Source organism: Aquarana catesbeiana, linkage group LG11 (assembly GCF_042186555.1).
Source record: "Aquarana catesbeiana isolate 2022-GZ linkage group LG11, ASM4218655v1, whole genome shotgun sequence".
Lineage (NCBI taxonomy): Eukaryota > Metazoa > Chordata > Amphibia > Anura > Ranidae > Aquarana > Aquarana catesbeiana.
The window spans coordinates 258,204,870-258,218,552 of record NC_133334.1 but is presented as its reverse complement, the minus strand read 5'-3'; the positions used below and the strand labels follow the sequence as shown (position 1 = coordinate 258,218,552).

Here is a 13,683-nt window from a genome sequence, read left to right as displayed (position 1 = left end):
TTTTTTTTAAATTGCGTTTGAAAGACCGCTGCGCAAATACCGCGTGACATAAAATATTGCAACAACCGCTATTTTATTCCCTAGGGTCTCTGCTAAAAAATATATATATATATAATGTTTGGGGGTTCTAAGTGATTTTCTAGCAGAAAATACAGGATTTTTACTTGTAAGCAACAAGTGTCAGAAAAGATTTAGTCTTTAAATGGTTAAACTGAGAATTCCTACACGGAGTTCAGTCTATTGATAAAAAAGAACTTGAAGAGATACAATGTATCTTCTTATCAGACTTGGCAGGCTGCCCAGAGGAGGAGAGAAGATAACTTTCAGGCAACTTGCATTGACTCTATTACAGAAGTCATTTGCAAGTCACGGCTGAAGTTACAATTGGCCTTTTTTATCAGCACAATCGGCCTATGCCGATTAAGTAAAAAACGCCAAATATCGGCCGATATATCGGTCGACCTCTACACAGGAGACAGGTCAACATCTGTCTATACCAGTGATGGCCAACGTTTCTGAACACCCCCCCCCCCCCCCCATATCAATATATAGTGAATGTACTGCTACGGAGAGGGCCAGAGACTGCAGACATATTACAGGAGAGGGCCAGAGACTGCAGACACACTACAGGAGAGGGCCAGAGACTGCAGACATACTACAGGAGAGGGCCAGAGACTGCAGACATACTACAGGAGAAGGCCAGAGACTGCAGACATACTACAGGAGAAGGCCAGAGACTGTAGACATACTACAGGAGAGGGCCAGAGACTGCAGACATACTACAGGAGAGGGCCAGAGACTGCAGACATACTACAGGAGATGGTCAGAGACTGCAGACATATTACAGGAGAGGGCCAGAGACTGCAGACACACTACAGGAGAGGGCCAGAGACTGCAGACACACTACAAGAGAGGGCCAGAGACTGCAGACACACTACAGGAGAGGGCCAGAGACTGCAGACATACTACAGGAGAGGGCCAGAGACTGCAGACATACTACAGGAGAAGGCCAGAGACTGCAGACATACTACAGGAGAAGGCCAGAGACTGCAGACATACTACAGGAGAGGGCCAGAGACTGTAGACATACTACAGGAGAAGGCCAGAGACTGCAGACATACTACAGGAGAAGGCCAGAGACTGCAGACATACTACAGGAGAAGGCCAGAGACTGCAGACATACTACAGGAGAAGGCCAGAGACTGCAGACATAATACAGGAGAGGGCCAGAGACTGCAGACATACTACAGGAGAAGGCCAGAGACTGCAGACATACTACAGGAGAGGGCCAGAGACTGCAGACATACTACAGGAGAAGGCCAGAGACTGCAGACATACTACAGGAGAAGGCCAGAGACTGCAGACATACTACAGGAGAAGGCCAGAGACTGCAGACATACTACAGGAGAAGGCCAGAGACTGCAGACATAATACAGGAGAGGGCCAGAGACTGCAGACATACTACAGGAGAAGGCCAGAGACTGCAGGCTGTAGATTAAGGTCATCTGTGATCATCAGAAGTTGCTCCCACATCGGACTCGCCCAGACAGTAGCAGGCATCTTATCAGCTGCAAAAATACACAGATGGTTCCTTCCCAAATGTAACTGCCCGAGGTCACCCACCCAGCTGTGCGATTACCAATATTGAAAGATGTTCAAATGACACCACGGCCAAGATTGATCATCGACCAGAGATAGGGGCCTCAACTATATTCAGTGACATTTTATGTGAAAGTTTTCTGCTAAAGTAATGTGACAATTTTTTGCCAATTCTTAAAGTAAAAATGTAATTTGCTTATAGGTTACCTATCCTAATTTCCCTCCCCCCTTAACATGGTAAAAAAAAAAATTCCTGATTAAAAGAATTTCATTTCATGCCTCATTTTAGACCCGTGATGTCATCATTGAGTCTCTGTGCTCCTCTATGCAATGCAGGCAGATCATGGCTGGTGGTAGGAACCAGCAGGGGGCTGTACATAGCTTCCTGGAAACATCACAACACCCTGCCTCGGTACTCCTCAGCCCTGATGCAAGCAGTAGGAAGAGATATGCAAATACCAAAATGCCTTGATAGGTGGGTGTCCGTCGGGAGGAGTGGGAATTGCGATCCTAGGCAAGCTGTATTTGCATGATAACACCTACGTGTGATGCAGAGTTCCCATGTTGAAAACCTAATGAATGAAAGAGGTGAGCCAGGGACAGGACTAGATGATGCTGGACGTCCTCCAGCCAAGAAATTAGGCGGGCTCTGAATTTCTGTAGCTTCTTAAGCACATTGTGAGAAGCTCACAGTGTGCAGTGAAATCAGAGTAAGCCATTTCAGTCCAGGAGAGGAGCCGGTACAACTGTGCAAGACTGAAGGGAAGACCTGAGTTCAGACTTAAGTCACAGCTTCTTTTTTGGCAGGTCTCAATGAAAATATGATTTTTTTTTTTATACTATCCAACTACAAAGTCTGTACATTTCTATTTAGATTTTCTACAAATCTCTATAGCCGGTCTGACCTGTAATTGATGTCACAACTCCCTCTATGCTGCACAATGTAAAGGTCTCCGCTATCACATTTCTGGCAGTTTTGTAATGCAAATATATCCTCGGCAGTAACTTGCACGTTCTTCCTTCTCAGTGACCTACATCTGTCTAGAGATCTGGGTTCTGCAGATTGTTCGTGGCGCACCTGAAACCCTCAAACCTGACCTCGTCGCCCCAACAGCCAATCCTTCCTACTAGACAGGGCAACAATGGGTGGAGCCTCACCACTACAAAACTCAGGACACGATAGTGGGATCATCCAAAACCTGGTTGACAAAAATTATTTTATTATAAATCTGACCTCCGGCCTTCCCTGCAGTCTTGCACCGCTGTACCGGCTCCTCTCCTGGACTGAAATTACTTATTTTGATTTCACCGCACACTGTGAGCTTCTCACAATGTGCATTAGAAGCTGCAGCAAGTCAGATAGAGCCCCGCCTCATTTCCTACATCCCGTATCCACTCTTTCCTCCCCTGTCTGACTGCCCCGCCCCTTTCATTTACTGGATTTCAGATCTTGCAATAATATAGGCTCATCACCACATGTGGGAGTTACTCATGCAAATACAGCCTGCCTGGTTACACCCACCTCCAGACTGACCCGCCCATTAAAGGTATTTTGACATTTATAAAACTCCTCCCACCGTTTACATCAGAACTGAGGGCTCGAGAGGAGTACTGAGGCTGTGAGGTTCTCAGGAAGCCATGTACAGCCCCTCCCACCAGCCATGGTCTGCCGATGTTTCGTCACATATGGCGACCCATCACATTTGGCTACCCGCTGGACTGCGCATGCATGACGCCGCCATATACGTTTCAACACTGTGGCGATCTGCGCTTGCGCAGAATTTTGTGGCCACATCCCTGAGTCCAGGTTCAAGCCCCACCATCCAAGTGGACATAGAGTTAGATTATAATTATGCCGAGCGAAGCGAGGCCGTGCCCAAAACGTGGCATGTTCGAATATAATTATGTCCGAAGCGTGGCGAGCGAAACGAGCCCACGAGGGGCACTGTGGCAAAGTGGTGTCTTACAACAGTGTTGGAACGCATATGGCGGCGGCGCGCATGTGTACTCCAGCGGGGTAGCCGAGTGTGATGGGTCGCCATGTGTGACAAAACATCTGCATTGCATAAAAAAAGCACAGAGACCCAGTGATGACCTCATTGGGACTAATATAAAAAAGGAATTTTATTGATAAGGAAAGACTTTATTTAAAAATCAGAACACCCTGGCTGCATCTTAGTGGTCACAGATCCATTGCAATTCAGGAGATAAAGACACCGACACCTAAATGAGTTGATGCCTGGGTTTACACTTGTGCGTCACAGACGTCGCATGTGATTCGCACTTCACATGCAATGTCTGTGCGGTGCGATTTGCGCCATACATTTTGTATGGCGCAAATCGCATCAGCGCGAATATGGTGCAAGACCTTTTTTCCCCGCTCCTGAATTGCATCGCATTGGCGTTCACACCCATAGGATGCGATTCTGGCAATCGCACTGCGTTTTGCAATCTGTTTCGGGATGTCATTAATCTAACACCTGCAGCAGATCGGATGGACGCCGTGGGAGTGCAATGCAGTGCGGTAAACATACACAGGATTCGCTGTGTTTTCCGCATCGCATCAGTGTGAACCAGGGCTAAAAGGTTGAACAGCCAGGCGCTGAAGATCGGTGAAGGGAAGAGGAGATTGGTGGGGGTGATCACCTGTATGCAGCTCTGACAGTGTCATATTACATGTGCTCGTAAAAGTCTGACCTGAAGCCGCTCTAACTGAAGTTTTTCGCTCTTCTGACTGCGGTTACTTTTGGAATGCTAATCAGCAATTTGTTATAATTTGTACTTTGGTTGGAGAGAACCGCGAGGCTCCGGGATTTAGATAAACATTCGCTGGGAGTCTGAGCAGACGCGCGAGTAAAGCACCGGCGCAGACAGAAAACAGGTTGCTTTAGGTACAAAGCCAGCCCGAGAGCTCAGGATTTGTCCGTAATCCTCTTAGGGTGAGATTTTCTGATGAGGCAAGCAGTGAATTTATCATGTTAATTCCAGTCGAGGTGTTCAACTCTTGTGACGGCTGCTGGCAGAGCAAGCGGCAGCAGTGAGAGGTCAGGGGGGAGGGAGGGCGAGCGGAACGCAGCGGTCGGAGCGCGCACGCTTGTGCTTTGCAGCACCCTGGGAATAATTGTATAATTCTTCCAAAACTAATAAGTGCTGGAAAAAGCACTTAATACCTCTCGCCTTTAAAAGGAGCGTTCACTTTGGAGTGTAGGAGACGGTCCTCGGGACGGTGTCTGGCTCTTTTCATTTAAAGAGAACTCGTCACAAGCGGGATGATGCAACAATATTCCGCCTTAAAGCTGTGTTTTCCGGCCGAAATTTTACTTTGACAAAAATACCCCTTTAACCACTTACAGACCGGAAGATTTTCCCCCTTAACAACCAGGCCATTTTTTGTGATATGGCACTGCGTCGCTTTTACTGACAATTGCTCAGTCATGCCACGTTATACCCAATCAAAATTTACGTCTTTTTTCCCCCCACAAATAGAGCTTTCTTTTGGTTTTTGATCAGCTCTGGTTTTAATTTTTTGCACTATAAAAACTAAAAAAACTATTTTTAAAAAAAATTAAAATTTTTTAACTATAATAAATATCCCAAAAAAATAAATAGTAAAAACAAAAATTTCTTCATCAGTTTAGGCAAATATGTATTCTTCTACTTTTGTTTTTAACCAAAAATATCGCAATAAGTGTATGTCAATTGGTTTGCGCATAAGTTATAGCGTCTACAAAATAGGGGATATAGTTATGGTATTTGTTTTTTTTTTTAACTAGTAATGGCGGCGAACTGCGATTTTTAACAGGACTGCAACACTGCGGCAGACAGAGCGGACACTTGACACTTTCTTGGGACCATTGACATTTATACAGCGATCAGGAGATAAAAATAGCCACTGATTACTGCATAAATGTCACTGGCAGGGAAGGGGTTAACACTAGGGGGCGATCAAGGGGTTAAGTGTGTTCCCTGGGAGTGTTTCTAACTGTATGGGGTCTGGGCTGACAGACAGAGACAGAGAGATCGCTGTTCCTAATCACTAGGAACAGCAGATCTCTCGCCAACTCCCCTGTCAGAACGGGGATCTGTCTGTTTACATTGACAGATCCCTATTCTGGCTCTCGTTCCCACGATCGCGGGTGGCCATCGCGGCCGCTGGCTACGTGCACTGGGTCCCCCGCTGTACAGCAGGCACGCCTCCGGCAGCGCACGCGCCAGCTACGGCTCCTTGAAGGAGCCGATGTACACCTACGGCGATTTGAGGGAACGTGCTGACCTGTCGCTGTATAACGACGGTGGCTGGTCAGCAAGTGGTACTCATGCTTAGTGTATTCTAGTAAAGGTATCTTGTATGCCAAGGTCCGTTTAATAATTTTGCAGCATTGTTTCCTTACTTTTTGTAATTCCCAGCAGACCGCGGCCATCTCATGTGTGGGCATCTGAAGCTAGAGTGCATCTCTTCCTGTATTCCATGCATGCTGAGTACCCAGCATGCACCTGCCGATCTTGCGCATGAGCAGTGCGGCTAGAGACGTATAATAGCTTGCTATGACCCAGCGATGGCCCTTTGCCTCCCAAATATCACAGGAGACAATACAAAAGCAGTGCCAACAGTGCCCACCAGTGCCACCTATCAGTGCAGGAAAAAAAAAAAAAAACACCCGTTTGCAAAATTGTATAACAAACTATGAAAAAAAAAAAAAAAAAAAAAAATCTCTTTAATTCGGTCTCTCATTTTTTTGCTAAACAAAAAACCCCAGTGGTGATTAAATACCACCAAAAGAAAGCTCTATTTGTGTGAAAGAAAAATAGAAAAAAAAAAAAAAAAAGATTTTATTTGGGTACAGTGTTGCATGACCACACAATTGTCAAAGTGCAACAGTGCTAAAAGCTGAAATTTGGCCTGGGCAGGAAGGGGGAAAAGTGTCCAGTAGGCAAGTGGTTAAAGAGGAGTTCCACCTGGGGAAAAAAAAAATAATAAAAAAGTCAGCAGCTACAAATACTGTAGCTGCTGACATATTTGGACACTCACCTGTCCAGGGAGCCCGCGATGTCGGCACCCAAGCAGATTTTCAGATCGAGTGCTGCCATCATCATTCATCGTAAGGAAAACCAGCAGTGAAGCTTTTCGACTTCACAGCAGGTACGCTTTCTAACTGGCCCGACGGTGGAGGAAGGAGGAGGGGGACCAACTTCCGAGGGACAGCGCTGCGGCGCAGTCTCCCAGAAGTGGGGAACGGGTACCTGTCAAAAACCTGTTAACAGATAATCGGAAGTTCCACTGTTGGGTGGAACTCCGCTTTAAGACCTGTCAACATACATTAGTTGGAAAACTAGCAAAAAAAAAAAAAAAAGAGGTTGCCGATTAATGAGAGTCATGTGACCACGTGACTTTGCAGCTCTACAACATTATTATTATACAGGATTTATATAGCACCAACAGTTTGCGCAGCACTTTACAACATGAGGGCAGACAGTACAGTTACAATACAATTCAAGACAGGAGGGATCAGTGGGTCCTGCTCGTTAGAGCTTAAAAAAATCCTCCATGCAATTGTCAGCTCACCTCTGCCCAGCTGTACGAAGCCCAGGATGATGATCAGACACAGGGCCAACAGCTTCGCCGCAGCAAATGCGTCCTGGACACGCGTCGCCGCTTTAACACTGTAGCAGTTGATCGCAGTCAGCAGCACTAAAAGAGAAAACAAAAACCAAAGTGCAATTAGTAATGGCGCTCACTGTCAACCTGATTTATATAAACATTACATAACAGCCGCAGTCCAACCGATCTCATTCCTGGAATTACTGTAATGTTACAATGACAGATATTATGTAACAGATGAAATTACATTTTTACATTTGTGACTCAGATCAGTCTAGAAATGGCTACAATTCACTACAATGACTGCAGAGTGAGATCACTGTCAGGTCCAATCAGCTAACAGGGTTTTTTTTTTCTTTTCAAATGATACATCGTACAGCAACATTTGCATCTCACACTGAAATTCCATCAACTATCAAAGAACCAAAAACTACTATTTTATTTTTTTTTTTTAGATCTGCCATTTGCTGTTCTCCCCTTCTGTGCACTGAAACTACAACAGAGCGACAGCTGGATCTTTACCACTATGAACTCATGGACAGGTGTTGTATCATGTCACCTTGGTATTAGGCTGAACTCCAAGCACAAAAACTTCATATACAGTACCTCACAAAAGTGAGTACACCCCTCACATTTTGGTAAATATTTTATTCTATCTTTTCATGTGACAACACTGAAGAAATGACACTTTGCTACAATGTAAAGTAGTGAGTGTACAGCTTGTATAACAGTGTAAATTTGCTGTCCCCTCAAAAATAACTCAACACACAGCCATTAATGTCTAAACCGCTGGCAACAAAAGTGAGTACACCCCTAAGTGAAAATGTCCAAATTGGGCCCAAATGGTCGATATTTTGTGTGGCCACCATTATTTTTCACTGCCTTAACCCTCTTGGGCATGGAGTTCACGAGAGCTTCACAGGTTGCCACTGAAGTCCTCTTCCACTCCTCCACGACGACATCACAGAGCTGGTGGATGTTAGAGACCTTGCGCTCCTCCACCTTCCATTTGAGGATGCCCCACAGATGCTCAATATGGTTTAGGTCTGGAGACCTGCTTGGCCAGTCCTTCACCTTTACCCTCAGCTTCTTTAGCAAGGCAGTGATCATCTTGGAGGTGTGTTTGGGGTCATTATCATGTTGGAATACTGCCCTGCAGCCCAGTCTCCGAAGGGAGGGGATCATGCTCTTCTTCAGTATGTCACAGTACATGTTGGCATTCATGGTTCCCTCAATGAACTGTAGCTCCCCAGTGCTGGCAGCACTCATGCAGCCCCAGACCATGACACTCCCACCACCATGCTTGACTGTGGGCAAGACACACTTGTCTTTGTACTCCTCACCTGGTTGCCGCCACACAAGCCGACGACAGACGACGTCTAAGAGGACGAAATGCGTCGGGTAGGACCCCACTGCCGCCATATATTTACAGCGCTGATTTTAAAAGATTTACATGTGAGTGTATCTCTCATTTTTTAATAAATTTGCTACCTGTTTTATGGATTTACACCATGTGGCCTTTCCTTCTTCCTCCCCATTTATCACTACCGCCATCTGTGTTCTAACATCATCCTGAGGGACACACCAGTCCATGGTACATCCCAGGACCTCCACTCTTCTGGATCACCTATAGCCATTCACCACCTAAGCCTGTTTTGACCCAACTGGGCGTATGTCTCTTTGGGTCCAATAGATCCGGTAAGCCTCCTCATTGTCGGTGGTGGTGTGCTTTGTCTGTCTTCACTTCAGATGTTATGCACCTATTGATTTGCTATTCACATGAAGTCACATAATTTCTATAGACCACCAGCCATTAGGAGCCATACAAACATGGAGGACTTTCCTCTAATTTGCATCTAGAGGTTTTACCAACTCCTTTTATTGTCTCTATGTTGGACATTTAAGATTGTTTTAGCGCTACACTTATTTTGTTTCCGGCCTTTGTACTCCTCACCTGGTTGCCGCCACACAAGCTTGACACCATTTGAACCAAATAAGTTTATCTTAGTCTCAGACCACAGGACATGGTTCCAGTAATCCATGTCCTTAGTCTGCTTGTCTTCAGGAAAATGTTTGCAGGCTTTGTGCATCATCTCTAGAAGAGGCTCCCTTCTGGGAGGACAGCCATGCAGACCAATTTAATGCAGTGTGAAGTGTATGGTCTGAGCACTGACAGGCTGACCCCCCACCCCTTCAACCTCTGCAGCAATGTTGGCAGCACTCATACGTCTATTTCCCAAAGACAACCTCTGGATATGACGCCGAGCACGTGCACTCAACTTCTTTGGTCGACCATGGTGAAGCCTGTTCTGCGTGGAACCGCTGTATGGTCTTGGCCACCGTGCTGCAGCTCAGTTTCAGGATCTTGGCAATCTTCTTATAGCCTAGGCCATCTTCATGTAAAGCAACAATTTTTTTTTTAGATCCTCAGTGAGTTCTTTGCCATGAGGTGCCATGTTGAACTTCCAGTGACCAGGATGAGAGAGAGAGCGATAACGCCAAATTTAACACACCTGCTCCCCATTCACACCTGAGTCCTTGTAACACTAACGAGTCACATGACACCGGGGAGGGAAAATGGCCAATGGGGCCCAATTTGGACATTTTCACTTAGGGGTGTACTCACTTTTGTTGTCAGCGGTTTAGACATTAATGGCTGTGTGTTGAGTTATTTTGAGGGGACAGCAAACTTACACTGTTATACAAGCTGTACACTCAATACTTTACATTGTAGCAAAGTGTCATTTCTTCAGTGTTGTCACATGAAAAAATAAAATAAAATATTTACAAAAATGTGAGGGGTGTACTCACTTTTGTGAGATACTGTATGTCTTACCGGGCCCTTTCCTCTTTGCACTTCAATTTTTTTCTGTCTGGAAAATGCCCCAACTATAAAATGGGCACAAATCTTATTTTACATTAAAATACAAAACATCTCCTAATCTGATAATTTCCTAAAAATTCCCTGAGTACATCCACGATTACTGAAGTCTAAACATACCTAAACCAATTTTAAATACACTATGCAATTTCCATGCAGCGGCTCTTTAAACCCCCTCTGCGGCCTCTGTAGCCCTGGGAATGGTGCCACCACGCAGCACCCCCTTACGGGGCCCCAGGCTGCCATTCTTTGATCAGTTCAGTCACAGCCCAACAAAGGTTAGATTGTGTCCCTTGCCAGGTATGCCAGTCTTTTAGTGCTGTGCCAATTAGCACTGAACACAATGTGGAAGAAGAAATGAAATCCCTAGGATGGCTGGCTCCAAAATCACTGAAGCAGCATAACAGAGGCACAAGGAAAAGCCCACTCCACACCTAAAGGATGCCACCTGTTCGCAATCAACCAACGGGCTTTTGGAAAAGTGACAACTTTGTACCATGGATAAAGATGGAGGTAAAAAATTGGAAGGCTTAAAAAGGAAAAAATGAAAAAAAAAAAAAAAAAAAAGTTAATGGCATGAATAACCAATACACCATTTTATTATATTCCTTTCCTCAACAAAAATCTTTATAGATCAAACCATACCCAGAATGAGGATCTACCCTCTGATGGTTTTTAAATATACAGCCTGCTATTCAGTCACACCCCTGAGCTTCTCAACTACACCCCTGAGCTGCTTAAACCGAGTGATATTACAACTCTGAGGGAGATAGACGTGTCTGGGAGCAGAAAAAAGGAAAATGGAAAGCTCATTTCAGGTAGGGATATTTTTGCATAGTTACATTGGTACAGCTTCAGGGGTCTCAAACTGGTGGCCCTCCAGCTGTTGCAGAACTACAATTCCCATGAGGCATTGCAAGGCTGACAGTTACAAGCATGACTCCCATAGGCAGAGGCATGATGGGACTGGTAGTTCCGCAACAGCTGGAGGTCCGCCAGTTTGAGACCCTTGGCTTAGATCAATGTAACTATGTGCCATACCTGGCCACTCCCAGTGAAAGCAGGATATCACTGTAGTAGACATCGCTATTACAGTGATTGCCGCTGTCCTATGGGTCCTGTGCTGAGCATCTATTTTGCTCCCTCCTGATGGGTGCCATTCAGAGAATGCTTTGCATTTTCGCAAGCATACCCCAATTGGATGAGGTGAAGATCATTATGCCATCAGCCCACCTCTACACCCCACTTTAGAGAATACTTTGCATTTATTTAAAAAAAAATAAAAAAGTAGTCCCTGAATGGTGCCAAAGCTGAGTCAGCGATTTCCTGTGTTTGTGCATCAGGGGATCCGCTTAGTGCAGGACCAGAGGACTGCGGCAAGGTAGTGATGCTTTCTACAAGGATTTCTGGCTTTCATAGAAATTGTAAAGGGGAGATGAGAGAGGGTGTATCTCCCCTGTGGAAACACACAGCAATAGGACTTTTTACCTTCCCCACTCCATCCAAAGCTTAAAAAAAAAAAACCCACACCACACACACACACACACACCTTTTGCCCCCTTATATACACTTCCAATTACAGCGAACAAACATGCATGGAGCATGGAGGGGAGAGATGCTGGAATATTTTGCCCAGAAGCAATTTTTTACATCCTCTACAGCATTCCATATCCTGGATGAGTCAGAGCTGGTATTAAAGTTTTGGCATGTTCTCAACTTCCGTATAAAGAGAGAGTGTCAGGGGCCTCCAAAACATGAGGAAGAAAAGGACTTCATGTGTAACGTGTGTCACTGACACATAACCCCAGAGAGTTTACTGGAAGAGCTGACTCAGCATGATATTTACTATAAGAAGTCTTTTATCAACCATCAGACCCCTCCCCGGAACCCCGCCCCGATAATTCTACTAGTAAGAGTCAAAGCTGAGTTATTACACAGACAGGGAGGACAGACACACTTACTGCCGGGAACTAAGAGTCTATTGAGGCAGGATGACTGAATGTGACAGTATGAAGAAACTTTTCAATGGCAACAAAGTGTTGTTGCTCTGGGATACCAAGTGCCAGTGTGCCATTGCTCTGAGCCACCCCCCCCCCCCCCCCCCAAGTGCCAATGTGTCATTGCTCTGGGACCACCAAGTGCCAGTGTTCTGGGACCACCAAGTGGCATTCCTCTGGAGATCACCAAGTGCCAGTGTGCCATTCCTCTGGGGACCTCACATGTCAATGTTCTGGAACCCCCAACTGTCATTGTTCTGAACTTCCAAATGTCAGTGTGTCATTGTTTTTGGCTAACACAAGTACCCAAATTACTCACTTCCCAATATGATGCACCTCATCTTCCAGATCTTGGAAACCTCAAGTAGACAACCAGTGCCCCTTCACATGGTCCTGTTTGGCACATTTGCCCAGCAGCACATTGTGGGGATTCCAGTCCATGGGAATATTACATATACATAAAAATCTGCTGAATGTAGCTACAGGGCAATCATAAGCCATATTGCAGGACAGTGTAGTATACCACCATATTATAAGCACATAAAGCAGTCCTGCTCACACAGACTCTACAGGTGCTGCAAACAGTGGGAATAAGCCCCCGTCTGTCTCTGCTCGATGTCCTGCTGGGCTATGCCGACCCGTGTTTTTCATGGTCACAAGACCAGCCGCATTATGACATGATCAGGGCCCCAGGCAGGATCAGTTCCTCAAGAACAGCTTGTTTTTCTATCCAGCGGGGTTACCATAATACAAAACATTTGAATAAACTGTTGCGATCTGCAGCCCAGCCAGACGGGAGCTGTGCGGAATAACCAACACTGGGGATGAGAATTGCAGACATTTCAGTTACTGAGTTCTTCCCCTGACCCGGCATAGCAGGCCATACACAGGTCACTGGGCTTCCCAACTTCTGGTGGAGATCAAAGCCGTGTTATTACTACAAGTCCCCAACTACAACCCGCGCAGCCAGCTCCCGACTCCCTGACATCATGTACCAGCCAGAGTGTCGGACTCTGAATTGGAGCATTAACTCCACACAACTGGAAAACCGTTCCTTTACAGCTAAAGTTTAACCAGCTTATATTTTGCCATCCCTGCCGACCCCACCATCAACATACCAACATACATTTCGAATAAAAAAAAAAAAAAAATCACCCCACACCTCACCTAGGATATTAATGGGGATAAAAAGGAAACATTTGTAAAACCGGTTCCACTCAGACTTTGGTGATCTGAGTGGCAGTGGTTTTACAAATTTTTCCTTTTTATTCCCATTAATATTAAAGGTGCTGTGTGTTTATTTTAGTGTTAAAAATATATAAATAAAAATGATACCAAGAAAAATTTGTGGCGCTGGTCTAGAATCCCTTTTGTAATCAATCTGGCTAATACTAGTAGTGAAAATATAAAATGAAAATAATCCTAATCAAACATTTGACATGTGCAACTAGCATGAAAAAATAAAAAGTAAATGAATGATAAATATATATATTATATAATTGTAATGTAAATATTGTGTAATACAGTTGTGCTCATAAGTTTGAATTTGTGAATTCTTGACCATTTTTCAGAGAATATGAATGGTTAGTGTTTGGCTGAAGCCATTT

The 13,683-nt window shown here is 45.1% G+C and overlaps 1 protein-coding gene across 1 annotated transcript in view; it reads right to left on the bottom strand.

Annotated features, from left to right (window-relative positions):
- Positions 1-13,683, bottom strand: part of SLC7A5 (solute carrier family 7 member 5) — a 54,794-nt gene that overhangs the window by 25,020 nt on the left and 16,091 nt on the right. Inside the window, exon 2 of the mRNA XM_073605719.1 lies at positions 7,163-7,288. Within this exon, the coding sequence (XP_073461820.1) occupies positions 7,163-7,288 (126 nt within the window). The remainder of the gene's footprint in view (positions 1-7,162; positions 7,289-13,683) is intronic.